General features: G+C 32.6%; 4 protein-coding genes across 4 annotated transcripts in view; 2 read left to right on the forward strand and 2 right to left on the reverse strand.

The window, feature by feature from the left end:
- LOAG_05821 (hypothetical protein) overlaps positions 1–1,778 on the forward strand; it is a 2,234-nt gene extending 456 nt beyond the window's left edge. The window contains exons 2-6 of the mRNA XM_020446979.1: positions 103–175; positions 444–565; positions 667–764; positions 1,057–1,175; positions 1,425–1,778. Coding sequence (XP_020302742.1) covers positions 122–175; positions 444–565; positions 667–764; positions 1,057–1,175; positions 1,425–1,550 — 519 coding nt within the window. The 5' untranslated portion in view covers positions 103–121 and the 3' untranslated portion in view covers positions 1,551–1,778. The remainder of the gene's footprint in view (positions 1–102; positions 176–443; positions 566–666; positions 765–1,056; positions 1,176–1,424) is intronic.
- Positions 1,779–2,485: 707 nt separating this feature from the next.
- Positions 2,486–6,429, forward strand: LOAG_05822 (exostosin family protein; the record flags this gene model as incomplete). The annotated part of the gene is made up of 10 exons (XM_003141359.2): positions 2,486–2,804; positions 2,971–3,236; positions 3,430–3,706; positions 3,965–4,104; positions 4,318–4,543; positions 4,687–4,864; positions 5,108–5,274; positions 5,418–5,561; positions 5,745–5,904; positions 6,248–6,429. Exons 1-10 carry the CDS (start codon positions 2,523–2,525, stop codon positions 6,427–6,429), a joined length of 2,022 nt encoding a protein of 673 aa, XP_003141407.1. The 5' UTR covers positions 2,486–2,522.
- Positions 6,430–7,619: 1,190 nt separating this feature from the next.
- On the reverse strand, positions 7,620–8,747 carry LOAG_05823 (hypothetical protein; the record flags this gene model as incomplete). The annotated part of the gene is made up of 3 exons (XM_003141360.1): positions 7,620–7,794; positions 8,188–8,281; positions 8,711–8,747. 3 exons carry the CDS (start codon positions 8,745–8,747, stop codon positions 7,620–7,622), a joined length of 306 nt encoding a protein of 101 aa, XP_003141408.1.
- Positions 8,748–12,398: 3,651 nt separating this feature from the next.
- The window catches only part of LOAG_16925 (tudor domain-containing protein), a gene marked incomplete at its 5' end in the record, with an annotated part of 11,131 nt that continues 4,294 nt past the window's right edge, over positions 12,399–19,235 (reverse strand). Inside the window, 13 exons of the mRNA XM_020449579.1 lie at positions 12,399–12,628; positions 12,949–13,105; positions 13,264–13,415; positions 13,780–13,972; positions 14,261–14,524; positions 14,706–14,885; positions 15,332–15,553; positions 15,978–16,122; positions 16,221–16,375; positions 17,005–17,158; positions 17,509–17,705; positions 17,978–18,100; positions 18,913–19,050. Of these exons, the coding sequence (XP_020306861.1) occupies positions 12,534–12,628; positions 12,949–13,105; positions 13,264–13,415; positions 13,780–13,972; positions 14,261–14,524; positions 14,706–14,885; positions 15,332–15,553; positions 15,978–16,122; positions 16,221–16,375; positions 17,005–17,158; positions 17,509–17,705; positions 17,978–18,100; positions 18,913–19,050 (2,175 nt within the window). The 3' untranslated portion in view covers positions 12,399–12,533. The remainder of the gene's footprint in view (positions 12,629–12,948; positions 13,106–13,263; positions 13,416–13,779; positions 13,973–14,260; positions 14,525–14,705; positions 14,886–15,331; positions 15,554–15,977; positions 16,123–16,220; positions 16,376–17,004; positions 17,159–17,508; positions 17,706–17,977; positions 18,101–18,912; positions 19,051–19,235) is intronic.

The raw sequence follows: 19,235 nt of genomic DNA on the forward strand, positions 1-19,235 counted from the left end.
ATATATATATATATATATATATATATATATATTATTATTTATTATATATATATATATATATATATATATATATATATTTATATTTATGTGGTACTGTTGTAGTACAACTTTTCATTACCTCATGGGATCAGCTCAGAGCTGTGAAGAAGGCAACCCTTCCGATGATCTTCCGAAGGTATCACTTTTCTTTTCGCTTTCATCTTGAAGAAAATCATTTTCCAGTTTTAAAATGGCTGTTCGTATTCGTATAATAATAGAAATTCTTAGTCGTATGAACTACTGTTATTGATTTCATGGAATAGGAGCATTTTATCAAATGTATGACTTGAGAATTTATATTCATAGATCATTGTGTTTCTCATTTTGCAAACCAAAACCTTTGTTATCAGATTAAACCATAATCATTTAAATACATTATGCTTTCTAGAAACTCCTAGTTTCAGGTGATAAAGATTGAACGAAGTGAAATACCGGAAGAATACAAGACAGTCGCGGTATCACACGATGTTGTGGATCAAATTTTGAGTTTGGGAAATTCGGAAAGTGGGAATGTCAACGATTTGAGGTAGTCTTTACTTTTAAATTTTGTTTGAAAAATTTGTTGGAGGTTTTGATTTACTTTTTTTCTTAAATATGGGCTTAACTGCTGATTCACAAGTATTTTAGGAAACAGTTGGCTGAGGAACAAGAACTGAATCGCAAATTGCGTGAACAAGTGAAAAATCTTTCAGAGGCGAAGTTCTCATTACAAAAAACAACAACTGGTTGGTTTTGCATTTACTTATTTTTTCCGTTCCTCTTTGTCTGTCATTTGATTAAGCTCCGTTGCGACGAAAACTTCTTGCATAAAATTAAATACAAAATCGAAAATAGTTGGCGGTGAACATGGCTAACAGTCTTTTTAAAATTAGTTCGGGACTGTATTTAAATACTGGGCAGTTTTATAACTATTTCGTATTCCTTATACATTCACTGAAAAGTCACTGATAGGGAAAATGAAACTTTTAGAACTTATAGTATGTTTGAAGCTGAAACGAAGTCTTTCGTTATTTTAAGAGAAAATCTCAGTAGCTGACTTGCAAGCACGAAAAGATGCATTTGATGAGACAATGGAACGAATTGAAAAACAGTACTTCTCTTATCACCCGGAAAATGTCTGTAAACCGATTGAGACTGTAAGTTATTATTTAGAATTAAGTAGTAGTGCTAAAACAGGTATATTTATTTGTTTTCATTTAACATCTATTAGGATGCTTTCTTCTCATTTGTTTTTTGATTACTAATCAAGTAAAAATTTTCTTTTAGAACTTATTTGAAGTTATGGCGGATTGAATTTCAGTTATCCATCCTTTTCAATTTTTTTATAATCCTTGCATAGTAAATGGCAGAAGATAAGACTGAGGTCATTCATTTTAACTCTTCAGGATTTAATGGAATGCATTATGAAAAATAAAAACAAGTTACTAAATTGTGCATCGTTTGCGGTGGATCTGACGAAATGTACCAGTGATTTCCGTGAAAAAATTTTGAAAGAAGTATCACATTTATAATATGCAAAAAATTATTGTTAATTCGTTTCGAATCCATATTTTTTAGCTTTTGGACCATTTTTTGTTTGTGTTGATTATTTGACCCTGCCATTTTTTTCCATTGTAGTTAAGGTGCTAGCCAAATTATCTCAATACGATTTTATCAATTCACATTTCACTGGTGACATTTTTTTCGTGTATAATACGAACGGATAAAGCAGTCGGTATATAGTGTGAGCTTGAAAGTGAAACTATCTTAAATCATATGGCGTTAAATCTTATTTAGTTTGCAAATTTAAAATAGAAGCACTTGTAAATAAGGCATTTTCTGATGAAATTTTGTGTTTATGCAGGTCGATTTTTGGTTTCTGCAAAATGTTCTTATACATTGTGATAGGTCTGATATTTCATTACTTGCCATATATTCGATACTAATGTGGAATGGGGAAAAACATTACAATTGGCGCGGAATGTTAGTATTTTGAGATGTAGTCAGTAGGAGCTTTAATTCTGTTGAACTTTTAATAAATGTTGGTTCTGCCAAGTTTTATTTCCTCACTAGTTCAAGAAGTTCATTGTTCCTGCTGTTGAATTAATCACTATATTTATTACAGTCGTGTAATTTAATTTGTGTAATACTTTTTCTGAATTTTATATATAGCTGATAGTTTCTATTTCGTGCTCTTTTATGCTTTAGTTTTGGTTTTTCATTCCTTTTTTCTTCAGTCCTGGTATTAATAAAGTTGCTCAGTATTCAGAAACTTGACACATCTTATTGGTCAATAGGTCATCAAATATTCGATTTTTTTCAGTTTGGACTGGAAAGTACTGTAAAGAATATTACAGTCACAATTAAATGCATAGTATATAGTGGATAGATTGAACGGGTTGCTCTCACTACTGTATGCATGATTGCAAACTTTTGCAGTTGAGCTTCACCGGTCATCACAAATCATCACTTTCTAGGTTTGGTAATGATTCGGCGGAGAGAGTATGCATTCATGCTTCCTTGTTCTGAATATTTATGAGGAATGCGATGCAGCTGCAGCAGAATTGTTCCGTTGGCTATATTATTTCTTGGATTTTCTCTGTGGAATTGGCAAGAAGGGACGATACCAGCGGATTTTGGAATACCATATCGCTTCAGACGATACAGGAAAGTTAGAGAGTGGCAAAAATTGTACAACAGATACGTGTCTCTATTTGCCACCATGTTCGCTTCATGATGACCAGCTTACTGTTTTTATCGAACCGTTCATACGGGTCATCGATGAGGTGAATTATTTTTCTGATGAATTTCAGAAGAGAGAAGGAAAGCATAAAGATGAGTCGTTACTGATTAATAAAATATTGTCATGAAATAGAACATGATTTATCACGGGGACAATTCGCGAAATGAGCTGAAATAGACTATTTTGCCTGAAGTTCTGTAATGTTTCAGAGTGGTAGGGATATCACACCGTCACCTTCAAGCGAATATCTCGAGATACGTTCAATCATTGAACGATCCAAGTATAGAGTTGATGCAATTGAAGATGCCTGCCTCGTTCTGCCTGGATTTGATACTCTTAATATTTATCGTTTCAACGACGGTGAATCATCTTTTTCGAAAAATTTTAATGCAGGTGCTCGCCTGAACAACCACAATGTGCTCATATTTGCATTTGCGGGTGCCAGTCTTCTTGATATTAATGCTATTATTGCGAGGTTAGTTCTTACGCGATGAAAACATGTGTAATCTCTAAATTTGTTGTTTGCTTTGCTGCCGAATTCCTCTAAATGTTGATATCTCGGTAGGCACAAGTAGAAGAGAAAAATTGACAGCTTACAGGAAATAGATGATTACTGGATGCTTTTCAAACATTATTCTGGACATTTGAACTGATAGATCTATTTACAGGGCCGGATCTCATCGCAAAACTTTCCGACGCGGCTTTGATTTATCATTGCCTCTATGGAATCCCTATAGTTTGCCATCGTCTTTCTTATCCTCTGTGGAGAAATTTTCATATTTTATCGTTGTGCCGATAAAATTTGCTTCTCATAATGTTAAAGTATTACTTAAAAGCTTGTTTAACAAAAATGATTGCCTTGTCTTGGATAGCTGCGATGTAATAGATGGAAATTCCTTGTGCGACATTCGTGGAAATGCTCATAGCTTGGGTGAAGTTGTCAAGGTTCGGATTTCATATTAAAACCTTTCGTCCAAAAATCAGTGGTAACTGAAGAAATCCTTGTAAATCACATCCCACGTTATTTCTTCATGGGAACATGAAATTCCACTTTATTTGGATATGATGAAGAGACCAAAGGAATTGGTTCTTCTTATAGATCACTAAATAAAGGAAGGAATATCCTCGGGGCTTCGATCTTCAGAAGCTGCGGGATGATTCAGACATATTTGTTTCAAAAATAAAGGTTTTAAAAACTTTCAGGAAAGTCAGTTCACTCTGATTGATGATCGAGTTGCTGGATCTGAATTGCTGTTAATGTTAGCTTTACGCGTCGGCTCTATTCCTGTCATTATCTCAGATTCTATCATCTTGCCCTTTAGTGAAGTGATCAATTGGGATTTGTTAGTTGTTAATTACATTCGAAACTCGTAAACTCGAAATAGATAGTAGACGCAGAGAACTCATATCAGAATCGTCGGGAGAATATCTAGTCATCTGATACACTGTACCATTTGTTATCGGTACACTATGCTATGATATTCCATGGAATCTCTGGAGTAAGAAATTTAACTGTTTTAATTTAATTTGTTCTTTACTCACTTTTGCCTTTTCAGATTATCATTAACATTTTCCCGAAGTCGTTTGTCTTCTGTCCTCACATTCTTGCGAGTTTTATCATCCGAACGAAAACAGCGTATGAGGGAACAAATTTCTTTCGTATATAGTCGTTATTTTTCTTCACTTGAAAAAATTGTCCTTACTACTTTAAGTATCTTGGAGAGGCGTATTATTCCTAATTCGTTTACAACATACGATGAATGGAATTGCAATTCATTAAAGGTAGAATGAATTTTGGAATCTTCAAACTTCAGACTGTTTTCCTAACTTTTGTTTTAATCATATGCTTTGTCCTCTGCTATCTCTGAATAAAAATTCTAAGAACATATTCATGATCCACTGACTTAGCTTATATTTGGTTACAGAGTTGTCTTGTCCCATCGCTCTTCCATCCTTTCCACGCTTCTGCCGAAGGTTTCACGGGTGTTATCTCGACATATAGTAAACTGAGTTCATTGTTTGTCATCATACGATTGCTTGCCAAAGTAGCAAGTTTGCGAAGCATTGTCGTTGTATGGAATCATCCCAGTAAACCTCCTCCAAGTAAGCAGATTTTCTACCCACTAACTTCTTGGCTACTCTCTAAATCTTGCTTAATCACGAAAATTAATCTCGAAGTGGTGATAACATGCAATACATCGAGAAACAAAAAAAAAATTTCTCTATTTCAGGAGTCTAATTTATTCTCAGATAATAAGTAGTGATTTTTTTTGCTCCTTCGCCACAAGTTCTTTCTGTTTTCCTTTTATGTTCTGAAGTTATACGAAACGATTTTTCATTCTATAGTGACTGAGTGGCCACACATTAATCGACCCATTCATGTTATCCATATGGACCAAAATATGTTGACCAATCGATTTATTGTGTTCTCGGAAATAACTACAGATGCAGTATTTTCGCTTGACGAGGACGTAGTTGCTGTGAACGTTGATGAAATCGAATTTGGCTATCAGGTGTCATACCAGTTCCGAAAATTTTCAAGAATTAGGAACTTTGATAGAAATGTCCATAGCTAATAAATAGTGATTTTGACCTAATTCGCTTAATGTGAATTTAAAGACGTGAGAGTGTTGTAGTTTTATATTCGTTATTTCAGACGTGGCGAGAAAATCCAGATCGGTTAGTGGGATTTTTACCACGAGCTGTTGTTTTCAATGAATCTACCAAGTTATATGAGTACCATACAGAATGGGCAAGTTCAATGAATATTATTTTGATGGGAGCCGCGTTTTATCACAAGGTTAAATGAAACCTGTTACTTTCAGCACTATCTTTTTTCGGAATACAAAGAAACGCTGTTCTGGTAGCACTTAATTTTTGTGGAATTCCATTCAAAGTGTGAAGTTTCATTCTTGTTTTAAAATCCAATCAGATTCGTAAAGCTGTGATTCTGATTCTTTAATATTATAATCTCTTTCTGCAGTACTATGGAATGTTATATCACGAGTTATTGCCACCAAAAATAATAGAATATGTGGAAAGGAATAAAAACTGTGAGGATATTGCGATGAATTTTCTGATTAGTAGTGTTACTGGAAAAAGTCCTTTGAAGGTTACACCGCGAGAAAAGTTCGTTTATTCAAGTAAGTATTAATCCTTACCAGATATTACAAGTATAATCATTCTGTGATCGCCCGATAAAAATTATGCAGGTTAAGCTGATTGCTTATTCCATGTATATGTTTGGGCGCATGTTTAAAATGCAGGTAAAGTATTTTATACCCGAAGTGACGGAGAGAGCGTGCAACAAATGCATGGGTAAAACTTACATCAGTGAGTGAATAGCTTTGTTTATCTGTTATGTGTATATGGGATTTAGTTTCAACACTACTAATTTCTTCAGTTTGCCATTTTTATTCGAATTTCGAAAATGTTGAAGTCACTTCGGTGAAAGTGCAAACCGGGAACAATGCTTTTTTTTTTCAGGTCATGTCAACAATGATATATCATCATCATGGAATGCTCAACGTTCCATTTGTATCAACTCATTTATTTCATATTTTGGTTATAACCCACTAGTTACAAGTGTTTCAAGATACGATCCTGTTTTATATAAGATACCTATCGAGGGTATCACTAATCCATATAGTCTGGTCGGACCGCCTTGAAAAGTTGCGTCATATTGTTCTAAATATTGTTATGAATACATCTAAATATGACAATATTAATATGATAATATCTAAACATTGTTATATTGTTCTAGTGTTGTTATTGCTCTTAAAATATGTGCAGTTTGCAGCTTTCACTTCTGATTCCAGTTTCTGCATTTGTTCATTTGATTATATTATTGACCGAAATAAGTCAATTTTATTGAAATAGAGTAATGCATAAATTAGCCTTTCATGATATGGCCGATAATGAAGATTTTAGCAGTTTGCATCATAAATAGAGGAGAGATTTTTCTTATGTCGGAATCGACCGGTAAGGCAAAATTAAAAAATCGAAAAACCTCAAATAGGGCATCGAGTAAATTGATCACGATAGTATCTCATTCCTTCTTAACTGCAATGCCAGCATGCTGCTTGATTAATGATATTCTTTAGAATTTGCAGTTTTTTTTTCAGACATTATAATAACTTGTAGAAAAGTTGCTTTGGAAACTTTCTTACGTATTACTGATTATGTTTTCTACATAAAGATTGTGGTGCTAAGCTTTATACATCATCTTATACCCATCACTCTGCCTCTGCTTCACATTGTTTTATATCATTTTGTCGGGTTTGTTTATTATTTCTTGAAATTGATGAGGCTGCATTGTTTCGAGAAGGAAAGAGACTAATTATTTAGATGTTGGTCGTGGGAAGCAGTTGAACTTTTATAAGTATGTGAATTACCACCAAACATTTTAACCATGGATTTGTATTGCTGAGGTAGGGTTTCGACTATTCACGACGTCCGATCATTATTTTACTTTTTTTTCCTCTGATTTCTAAATACATAGTTTCACTTTATTTTGCTTTTAGTAGTGCTTGTACTACTTTTGGCGATCTCATCTGTTCTAATTTATGGAGTGCACTGATTTGCAATAAAATTTTAGTGCAATTAAATGGTTACTATCCCATTTCACTGGTCACAGTTTTTACTGTAGTGAAACCTTTGGTCTATTTGCATAAATATTACTTTTGCTGTGATAGAATCCTTTCTTTTGGGAACTTTGCAAATAACTTTATATAATTTTTAAATGGGAAGCAATATAAAGAATTGTAAGGAGGAACAAAAAAATGTATTTCTAAATCATCAGTACTAATAGATCTGGGCAACATCTAATCACTGATTTAATGTTACTTACTTTAGTGACCTAATCTTTTTTTGCTGCAATTGCAGATGTGGACTCTTTGCTATGTTGTCTTGCCGACTTATGTTTTAGATTGATGGAAGCAAAATACTCGCGCGTATTGTAACCCGCAACAGGTAAACCCTGAGCTCGTAACTTGGCAGCAAATACTAAATCACCATCATCGTATCCTTCCCATCTGCAAAACCAATGATACTAGTACTAACATTCATTGTTTAATAGATGAGATATGGTACTTAGAAGAGAACATATTTTGCTTATCAAAAAAGCTATTCTTGCTCATATTTGGAATAGAACGATGAGTAAAGCAAGTGTATATTTTGTGGGTTAAACCTATGCTGTTTGTTTAGAGTTGGTGAAATGATTCATTTTCTCAAATGACAGATAAGACATTAAATGAGAACATTCCTTCACATTTTCATGCTTTAATTGAAATAAATAACAGGACAAAAATTCCCAAATCCTGGCATTATGAGATAATATACTTTTGTGCTGATAATTTCTCATCAACAATGTCTCATAAATTTTCGATAATTCCCTCACAATATCTAGTAGCAACAAGAAAGCTGACCGAGTCCTGAGAAATTTATATGTCCTCCTGTGAATATACCATCCAATAAAATAAGTAAACGCCGTTAAAAACCATAATATTGTAAGGACAATGTCTGCAAATGGTTAAATTATGAACTTCGAAATACATCATCATGAAAGCTTGTGAGCTATGCTAATTCTAATTTATTTGCCAAGCAAATAAGTTCAGCTATCTTTGGGAACTGTATCATACTCTATCAACCGATAAATTAGTAAGTTTGAAAGATGCGATAGTAAAAGAATTTTGCTACACTTGCTAAAACCACCACAAATTTTTAAAAATTTGAATGATTTGGATTTTTTAAAATTTATGAAATGCTAAACATAACTAATCTAAAAAGCTAAATGCCTTTCTGATTAAGAAATGAATTGATCAGAACGATTTGACGATTTGCTTTACAAATATTTTTCGCGAGATCGATATGCGACTATATCTTGCATGCATCAATGGATGGATATCTTGTACTGAATGACTGCTAATCATAGGAATCCTAACGACTAACCTACGACAGTTTTCCGCTCATCGGAATTGATAATCATCCATGTTAAAGCAAAAAAGAATATAACAGCAATTCGGTAATAATATAATGCTATAAGAAAGCTATGCTGAAAGTTCTAGGAAATTTACATCATTATTACTATTATTATAAATGTCACTGCCATATCTTTTTATTGCTTGTTTTTGCAAAACTTTCGTTAAATTAGAACTGAAAAACAAATGAACCCAATAATTGGGGGGATGAAAAACTTAGTTGAAAATTCAATGTTTGAAGTTGAATTTTGAACTTATAAATTCAAAATAAATTTTCTTTTTCGAACCACATTGCTGGTAAATCCTTTTTCATTTTTCATTTTCCTATTTGGAAAAATGAAAAGATAACCTACACCTATGCATAGTCCAATAGGTCCTGAAAGATAGGATAAGAAAGAAATATAAAGGACGAAAAGCGGAACTGTCACTGGCCATGTTAATTGATCCTGAAAACGTTCACTGAATGTTACTATCAAAATTGTATCTGCAGTATTCTACGGAAATAAGAATATGTTCTAACCACATTCCAAAATTTTGCGACGATTTCAAACGTTTGCTTAAAATGGTGTTAGAATTATTTTAAAAAATAGAGTTTTAGTTTAAATGGAGAAACTAAAGTTCGATTCGAAAATCCGAAACTAAACTTTCAAATTGAAATCCAATTTTTAGGAAGTATGAAAAGTGGTAAAGTTTGTATACTGAAGAAATTACAAAATTTTGGAATTTTCAAAAAATCTTCAGAAGAATTAAATTTTTAATTCTTGTCCACTTAGCTTTAAAATGAAATAGAAGGAAATTTTTGATGATGATCTTTCAATATTCATATTGTTATATATTTGAGAAATTTTTTGGAATGTTTTACCTTACGGAAAGAAATGTTTCTAAACTGAGTCAAAATGATTTTTTACATTTTAAAATTCAGAATTTTAGAAAGATTAGATACTAAGATATCATTCGAGCGAAAGAGAAAAAGACGATGAATCATTATATTCAATATGGTTCTTGTGGAAATATTTGAGATACAAGCAACAAAAAATCCAAACTACTGATAAATTCAGAAATCCAATAATGTCTATAAATAACCAAATTCCATTTCATATTTCTTACTCCTTTTCTCCTATACCCAATCTCATGCCTTGAATTGCATCTGACTCTTCAGTAATTACTTTTAACAAAAGTTTCCATCCATTTTTGTGATGAAAATTTTTGATTTCTTTGAAGAAACGAGTTAAAATAAGTATTTGAACTTCATTTTTTCGAATAAGTTATTTGTTTTTCTTAAAGTTTTAAAAAATTTTACATCATAATAATGAAAGAAAGCAATGAGGAAGAACATTGAACACGTTGACCAGAAATCGATGACACAAAAAAATATGCTTGCCACGTATGAATGTATACCTCCACAACAGACATCGTATTCATCGCTGGAATTTTTTTAAAATTAAATTTGGACGAAATTTTTTGCTGATTTTGAATTTAAAATCTTAATTATTATTCAGAATCCATTTGGTATGATACATCCTCTATGTTATCTATGTAGACAGAACAATCTATAAATTTTTCTTTTTTTTGGAACCATTCCACATAATCCATTTATTGATAAGATTATTGATAGACAGATACCACTTGATTTCTCCACTTATTGAAGTTTTCTAACAGAACTCCAGACCATTCTGTTACATACCCATTTTACAGCAAAAAAGTTGAGGTTAAAGGTCAGGTAGCTACAAGAAATACAATCAGATTTATTATTCCTACCCACCTGTCATCCTCGCTCAGTTCTGGAAGACACATTGGCAATAACAACTGTTCTGTTGAATTCAGAAGTAACGAAATGGTTTTGAATCGACTGGTCGTTTGATATTATGTACTAAGAAAAGCTGCACCGCACGTGCTTAATTGCTTCTCGTAATCATTTCATGGAAAATTTGACAATTTCAAAAAAATTCGGAGCCTTATCTTCAAAATTAGCGTACAGGATCGACACACCCAAAGCATCCACACGTAAATGACCTTAGATATGTGGCATGACATCACGGACTTTTCCTCAGAATAAAGTAGTGGGTCATTTAATGAGTAAAATACAAAACAAATAAATGAAATTTCAAATGTCGTGTGTAACACATCACTTATCAGCGAAGTTCTATCCTATTATCATTAGAATAACGGGACCAGTTGGTGAATTTACCATTAAGCGTATAAGCTACCTCATAATTCACATGTAATGATTCACCCATGTCTAATATTGACAACATTCGCAACACTTCTGGACATACTAAATTCTGAAAACTGAATTCCTTACGAAATAAAATTTTGAAATTGCATTTTTTGCACAAAATCCTCAAGCATTTTAGAATGAACTCCAATTGGTGCATTTCAATGCGATACAGTCTCATCCGAGAAATTATTTAAAAAAGTAACAATAACTTTGTGGTAAAAAAAGATCTCAGGTTAGCAGTGAAAAGTGAATGTCAAAGTGTACAGTGTGCAAAATAAAATATAAGTAATTTTATTACAATGATACATTGAACTGTGATGTGAAAGAAGGAATAAAACAATTATTATGTAGGATCTGAATAAAGTAAAGATAAACAGAATCGTAAAACAACAGAAAATGCAAAAACAAAAAGCTAGACAACCAGCATTTTTTCTTAATTATAAATGGCGACAATATAGCTCAAGAACTCTCCTGCAAGTTAACCAGTCTTTAGGAAAGCGAATTACACATGCCCTAATAAAAAAGGAAAGAAACATAAAATGATTGCAAGAATAAACGCAAAGACAATAACTATTAGGCATTAAACGTTGACGATTTTAATTAGTAGCAAAAGTATGTAAAAGCTTTAAACATGACGAATGAGTAACAAGGAAATTATCGCTCAGAAATGCGAAAATACCAGTTATAACCTTATGTTGTAAACAATAAACTGGGAAAGAAATTAAGAAAAACGAATAAAGGGGATGATGAAATCCATTAAGAACCTCATACACCATAAAAAATGAAAATCATAGTACAAAAGAATAGCAGAGCAGGAAAACTTCTTTTTAAAAAAAACTTTAAAATTTTTTTAGTCATTAAGAACCATATACAGTAATAAAAAAGTTCACTAAGCCAACAGAATAATTCACTCTGCTAAAATTTCGGTATGTCCTGCTGTCAGCAAAGTTAGAATGGTGGCTTTTCCTTGGAAAATCTATCGATGCAGATGCTATTTCCAAATGCCTTTCCTAATCTTAGAGTTGAGTGAAAATTATTCCGTCTGATAGTGCAACACCGAAACCAAATAAGAATTTCGACCATCAAATGATAGTTTTTTCTTGCTAATAAATCGACATAGATTATTAAATGGGAAAAATTCTGCAAAGTTCCAAACTTAATCTATTTCTCTTCGGTTATTGCCACAAAAGTGATAGAATTAAAGCAGCTATCAATCAAATTAATATTAAAATCGCTGACAAACTGCTGATAAAACTATATTATTTAACCTCCTTCAAAAGTGAAACGTGTGGTCCAATGAATTGAGGGAAGCAGTAATTTTAGGGTCGAACGTTTTATAACTTTCATGCATATTGTCGAAAATATTACTCGATATTTTTGATGCCTAGGAAACTGTTGTTTGCAATGTAAACCTTTCAGTTGATTAAAATTTTCTAACATTAATTATATACATATATATATATCCATACATCATTCCAAAATGTTGAAGTACCTGACGTAATTATTCCAAACTGTACTTTTTAAGGTAATTGCATCAATGCATCCTCAAGCATTGTTGATTCAGTGCTCCAAAAAATCAAACTTGAGCCTTCAGATTAGGAACGATCAAATTCTCGTCATATTCAATTCTTTTTGTCCCATTAGTTGGGGATCTCGAATCTACTTTTTCGTCTAAAATTCCAGCCTTTTTATTAGTTTGAAGAAGGGTGACGATGTCGATTCAGGTTAGGATCTTGATTAGTGATCAGATTTTTGCTCTTCAATTCCTTTAGCAGGGATGTTACAAGTGTGTCGAGCTACTCTTACGAGGTGCCAATTTAATTAGTCACTGTTGTTAATAATTCAGAGAAAGTTTCGCAAAAATGGCAGAGCATTAGACATAAGCCTTTTAAAAGCAAAATCTCATCTATTAAACTTGTAATCGTTGTCACTGACTTTATAAATCGTTTTCCAATTAACTTCTCAGTAATCAGTAAAGGTTGACTTCATACCTTGCTTTGAGTTTCCGTCTGCCTGTTCAAGATCACTAATACAAAGATCTGATGCTGAACCGTTTTCATCCACTGCTTCCTGCCTCGTTTTCTTGAATTTTTCTAGCAAAGTTGTGCCATCAGAGAATAAAATGTCACTTATTAAGTAGTTGCCATCCTGCAAATAATTGAAATATCCTGAGAAAATACAAAAGCAACAATAACTTGCTTTAGAATTTCGTTAAAAATAAAAAACGTCTCCGAATTCTGAACTGCAGGACACTCTGTGACTTACAACGTTTCAACAGCTTTCATAAGTGTCTTGTAAAAACTTGCCTTACTGTATTCAACAAGAATAACTTTAACTGGGCCCATTGCTGCACTATTCATTATCATTTCTGTCGACTTTTCATCAAGCAAGGATTCGCTAAGCTTGAGTTGCACTGACAAGCGATGGCATGTTCGCACTAAGAATCCGTCAGAATCACCTGCAACATGACCCAATACTTCACTCTAAAACGGGTCCCTCAACTCTCTAATTTCGTTATATTTTATTTGCTATATCTATCTCAGTACACATATATTTTTTGGAAGTAGGCCTACCAAAGAATTCATGTAATATATGACACTTTGACTCCTGAAAAAGTCAATGTACTACAGTCAAACTTTTCGTTTAATGCACTCTCAAAATAGACTCAGTAATAAGAAACCTTGCAAAAAGCTTCCAAGAAAAACTCCGTGGCAATTAACTAAAATAAAGTATCTAAGTTTTGCAGGAACAATGGAGCAAAGAAATTCCAAGTTAGATGAAACAATGAAATTTAATACAAAAATTTCAAAGAAATAACTTACATAATTCACTAATGCCAGAAAACTGAATGGGCATTTCTTCAATAGAAATACCTTCATCAACCAATAAATACTTCTTTGATGTCGCATTATTCTTTGAGGAGATCAACACTGCACGTTTATATTCGTTGTTCAAAGAAATTAAAGTGGTAGGTGCATCAGTTTCAAGAGGAACTGTTTTAATGTTTGCAAGTGCCTGAGGTTAATGTCTGAAGTTAAAAAGATAGAAAACTTGAAGCATGTAAATTGCTTCAAATTTCAAGAATAGTAAAATATATTTCAACAATTAAATATTGGTAGGATAAATAATGCGATAAAAAGAAAAAAGATTCAGACAACTCGCAATAGAAGAAGTTTTCAATCAGACAACTCACAATAGAAGCAGTTTTCAGAACATTAGCACATAACTGTATTAGGTTAAGAAAGTTTGAATAAAACTAGTATATGAATCGAAAGACCATTTCAACGATCTATATAACCATACCTTCTTCATTCTGTTATATTGTTCAGCAAAAACATATGGCCGTGCACGAATGATCTGCCCATCGATTTCTGTGATGAACATTTCGTATTCATGTTTCCCGCCTGATAATAAATTCTTCACCGGATAGTCTCTCCAAATATCCTGCATTTCTGCATAACCTTTTGCAATTAACCAACTCGCTAGATCAACTTTGTTCTTCATGCTATTTGCTTCATCAGTTCCGAGACCATCCTCGTCAATCAACTGATTCTTGAGTACCATAATCTATTATCACTTCTATTAGTATTCAAAAAATGAAATTTTGGAAACGAAGTATTTAAATAATAGTGATAACATATAAAAGTGATAACAAAACACGTTTGTCAGTTATCATCCTTTGGAAAGGGATAAAGCTGACATACTGAAATATGCCCTAGTGTGCTTTCCTCCCGGGTGAATAACTAACCCTAATAGGATAAACTCCATCCACACTCGGACTACCAACAGCAGCTTCAAATGAAGTGGAAGGAGCTAATAAATTATCGATGCGTTTCTGTACTTCTTCAGGCCACTCTTCCTTATGAGTTAAAGGTTGAACACCATCAATTCGGCATCGAAAACCTTGTCGAGGAGTATAAAGTATTATCTGAAAAAAAAAATAGATAAACATATGGATAGACATAAAACTGCTGAAAGCATCAAAGAACACATCTTACTAAATAAAAGGTCATAGTAAATGAATTCAAAAACATGTAATAAAATAAAACATTTATTATATCACTGATCTAACACCAGTCTCAAAATTCAAAGCAGACAATACGCAGAAACCGCATCCTTTCCTCTTTTCTCATCAAAAGCACAAGAAAAAAGCGCTCTCTAAAAGTGTTAGATTGATATAAAATGCAATGTAGTTTTTATTGTTGAACTCTACTATTCCATACTGGATGCATTATTATATAAATGTGGTTAACATTTTAATACTCCTTCATTGCTTTATGCTCCACTTGATAAAGCCATGCTTAATGTAACCCAAAATTCAACTTATAAGTATGTTAAAGGATTAAAAAACTAAATATAATTAAACAAATTTACATCAGGCTGCTGATCCCTATCCAGCGCGAATAATTCTTCCTTCGTGCAGAGGCTTTCATTACCATAGTCAACATAACGCACACGATATACTTCATTACTATCGTTAATTTCCGTGGCAATGATTTCTGCCCGATATGGTGATTCCTCGAAGTACGAAATAACAACATCGCCAATTTGTGGTGCTTCTATCGTTTTTTTGCTATCTACATATCCATCGTTTAACTGAAAATTCAGGAAGAAACCATTTCACAACTTAATTTCCTTCTATTCACACGAGATACGGCAGTACGGTATCTTTTCCCCTTCTCATTGTTCATTATGCTGACTGAGTCCACAAATTGTTGGCTGGAAGTTCCACTACCCAAACTGGCTCATATCACCTACATTTTGTGTTAACTGCAGTAGTTCTTAATTAACGGACTGTGGAAGTATTTAACTTTGCTTGGTTAAGAACATCTAGGTAGTGGTTAAAGTCCATGAGAAAAATTAGGAAAAGTTAGAAAACAGTGACTCGTCTTCCAGTATAAACAAGCAATACAAAACCAGAGGAGAGAATCTTACCGTGTGAGAACTTCAACTCTTAAATTCCTAGATATTCAAAATTAAATATTTGCTCCTAAACACTTATATTTAAGTTTGAACTCACTTGTTCAAGTTGCGAAAGGCTATCTGATAATTGAACAGTAAAAATATGATTAACATGATCACATTCGTCGGATCGAAGAACATCCAATGTTTCATAAAGCGACAGCGATGGTCCGATACCCCATTTGAATGGAATAGCAAAACCTCTAAAACCCTCTTTATTATATCAAAAAACGCATTCAGTAACAAATTTAAATGCCGATAACTTCTAGAAATTTAAAGAACATCATTTCTGAAAATGCACCTTGAGATCAAGATATCGGAAACGAAATGTCCATTACTGAGCATAATCGTTACTTCATAGATACCTTTGACTGATTGTTGCAAGAAACATATCAGCAGCTTCTGATCAGCGGTCAATTCTGAGAATACCTTTCGAGCTTCCAGATCGAATGTATGCTGAAAAATAAGTTTAAGCCATCTGTATCAGAAATTTTTTGAAAAACAGAAAACTACAAATGCAAATTCCTCGAGATGAAAGGATTGATTTTACAAAATTATCCAAAGTGAGCTTCATTTTGTCCTATGATATCCCGGAATCTCACCTCATATAATACCCACTAGGTCTTCTTATAGAATGTAGAATTCCATAACGTTAGCTTCAAAGTATTTCCATTTAAGTCATAAATCCATAAAGCTGTATATGGATTGTACAGTATGACTTCGGTCAATTAACTTTTTTTTCCAATAAAGACAGCATCTTTTTAGATTACATAAAGCTTTTCTAATACATCCAATTGGAAATAACTCTGAATTGCACGAACCTTTCCAGTTTAGATTTCAAGGGAAGACGTGAACGGATTTCTACAATTGCTTGAAACTCGATGGCATTTATTAGAATAAAAGTAAAAAGTGAACATGCTTTGAATTGTCTTAAAAATGAATAAGGATATGCTAAGTAATTACAATATTAGTTTTTCTGAAAGCGTAATATTGCTTAAAAACAAAAAAGTAATTTTACAAATACTACCGAAATTTCAGCAAACTACTGATAAGACATGATTACTTCAAGAAACGACCAAACTGACCATGGAAGTTATTGGCATGACACCGTATAACCGACAATGAAAAGCCATTCTCCTTGATGTATAGAATTGCTCAGGAAGAGAATTATTGATAACGTAAAGCACTGATGTATCCATATCTTCGACGTTACCATAATCAACGAACAGGATTCTTCTCCTTCAAAGCAAATAATTTTTAGCTCAATTCGCCTCATTTGTTTATAGTTTATTGAGAATAAAAGAAGCAATAAAACAGAGAAACACAAAATTCAAAGAAAGAAATCGCTTAGAAACTCCATAGTAATTTTATTAAAAACCGAATTTCATTAGCGGTCTCTTTACTATGAAACAAGGAATTGCATATGCAGAAGTGCCACATCTAAGTGTTAAAAATTTCTTGTTAGGCAATGGATAAAATATACTGATAGCACAAAAAAGTAAAGTATCTTAAAAATAACACTCCAGATTATGTCATATGAATTTCTTTTTATTAGCAAATAGAGTTTGCTTCAAGGTTTGAAAACATACTTATTACTATTTACTTCACCAATGATTTCTGCTCGGTAATAATCTCCCATAAAAGGAGCAATACAAGCTTGAGAAATTTCAAACGAAGACAACTTTGGAAGGTTGGCTGGCAATTGCGCATTCGACAACACCAAATGCTCAATGTTATTTTTGTCACGATCCAATTGCACGAAAAATGATAACGGATCAGCTTTCGTCTAAACACGTGCATTATATAACTGAAGAATGTCTTGAAATATCATGTCAAAACTTTGACTACAACTGAAAACCAAAAGAAAGAGTGTGGTGAAAATGATTAGAACTGTCAGTTTTTTCGAAGATAGATCAAAATACTCTTGATGCCTTCAAACAGAAAAACTAGATTTCAACAAACACAATGTGTAACTGATGTTCCAAATTAAGTGATAAGTAACAATGAATTGTGAATTTAAAAAAATTTATAAAATCATAAAACTACATAAAATCTCACCAAGTCGTCTGAGCATAGACCACCAATCGTATCACCAAATTTGATTCCCTCAAGGCTTGATGATTCTATACGACTGAGTGTGAACGATGAAAACTGTACATTATGTTGTTCAGTTGGTTTCACCTTAATAGATTTTTCGCAATATTTTTGAAAAAAAAAAAATTTGCGACAATGAAAGCTATCATTAATGAGAAATTTCCAAATCAAGAGGTCTTGAATAAATTATTTTGCCGAAAAACAAAAGGAAATTCACAAAGTAAGAGTGCTCAATCAAGCAAAAACAGAAAAAAAACTAGAACTTAGAACTATCAGTTAAAAAGACGAACCATTCATAGAAGAAAATTTTCCAAAGAATATCGTAAAGGCAGAACGGTTTTTCTTAAGAATCAAATAATGAAAAAGGAATAAAAATTTAGCAGTTATTAACCACTGTTACTAAAATTTATGATATTAGTTCGCAAGCTATATCTACTTCTTAAATATAGAAATAAAGACACCATTTAAAATATAAAAGAACCTCATTTCTTGTTCGCCACACTCTGAACAATCTAGAATTTTAAATGTGTAATAGTTTTCTTTCAAACCTTAGCAACATATGCTCTATTACCTCTATATCACGCAATGTTTCTATTTGACAACGCACCTGCCGTTGTCGGGTTTAATTAGAAGACATAACAAAAAAGATTAGAAAAAAAAAAAAGAAGGAAAAATATAGAAAGAGAATGCGAGAAAGATGGAATCAGCATATGATAACGGGAATAAAAATTTGTAGAAATAATGGAACATTATAAGAAAAAGAGCCACTGATGATGTAGAACTTTCTAACGTAACTATATTAAACATATAGTTAAACCAAAGAGAACGTTTGCGCAAATTGAAAACTACTGTATAAAAATGCTTGTAATGTTTTAAGGATGATTTATTAACTGAATTACCCCATAATTTGAAAGATCTTCATTCGACGTAGTTTTGGTTTCATCGACTCCTCCAGTATCAACCTCCAAATTTGGTGGCAGTGAAAGGCCAAATGTATTTATCGGGCAATTTCCAGGAAGCTCAATCGATTCAATACACTGAAATCATTTGGGAATTTAAATATTTGAAGCCAATAGAGCTAAGTGTAGAAGTTATTAAAATAGAAAACGAATAAAATAATGGGATTATAGAAAAGACGAGAAATCAAAGAATGCATATATATATATATATATATATATATATATATATATATATATATATATATATATATATATATACTACT

This window comes from Loa loa (genome assembly GCF_000183805.2).
Source record: "Loa loa unplaced genomic scaffold supercont3.29, whole genome shotgun sequence".
NCBI classification, from domain to species: domain Eukaryota; kingdom Metazoa; phylum Nematoda; class Chromadorea; order Rhabditida; family Onchocercidae; genus Loa; species Loa loa.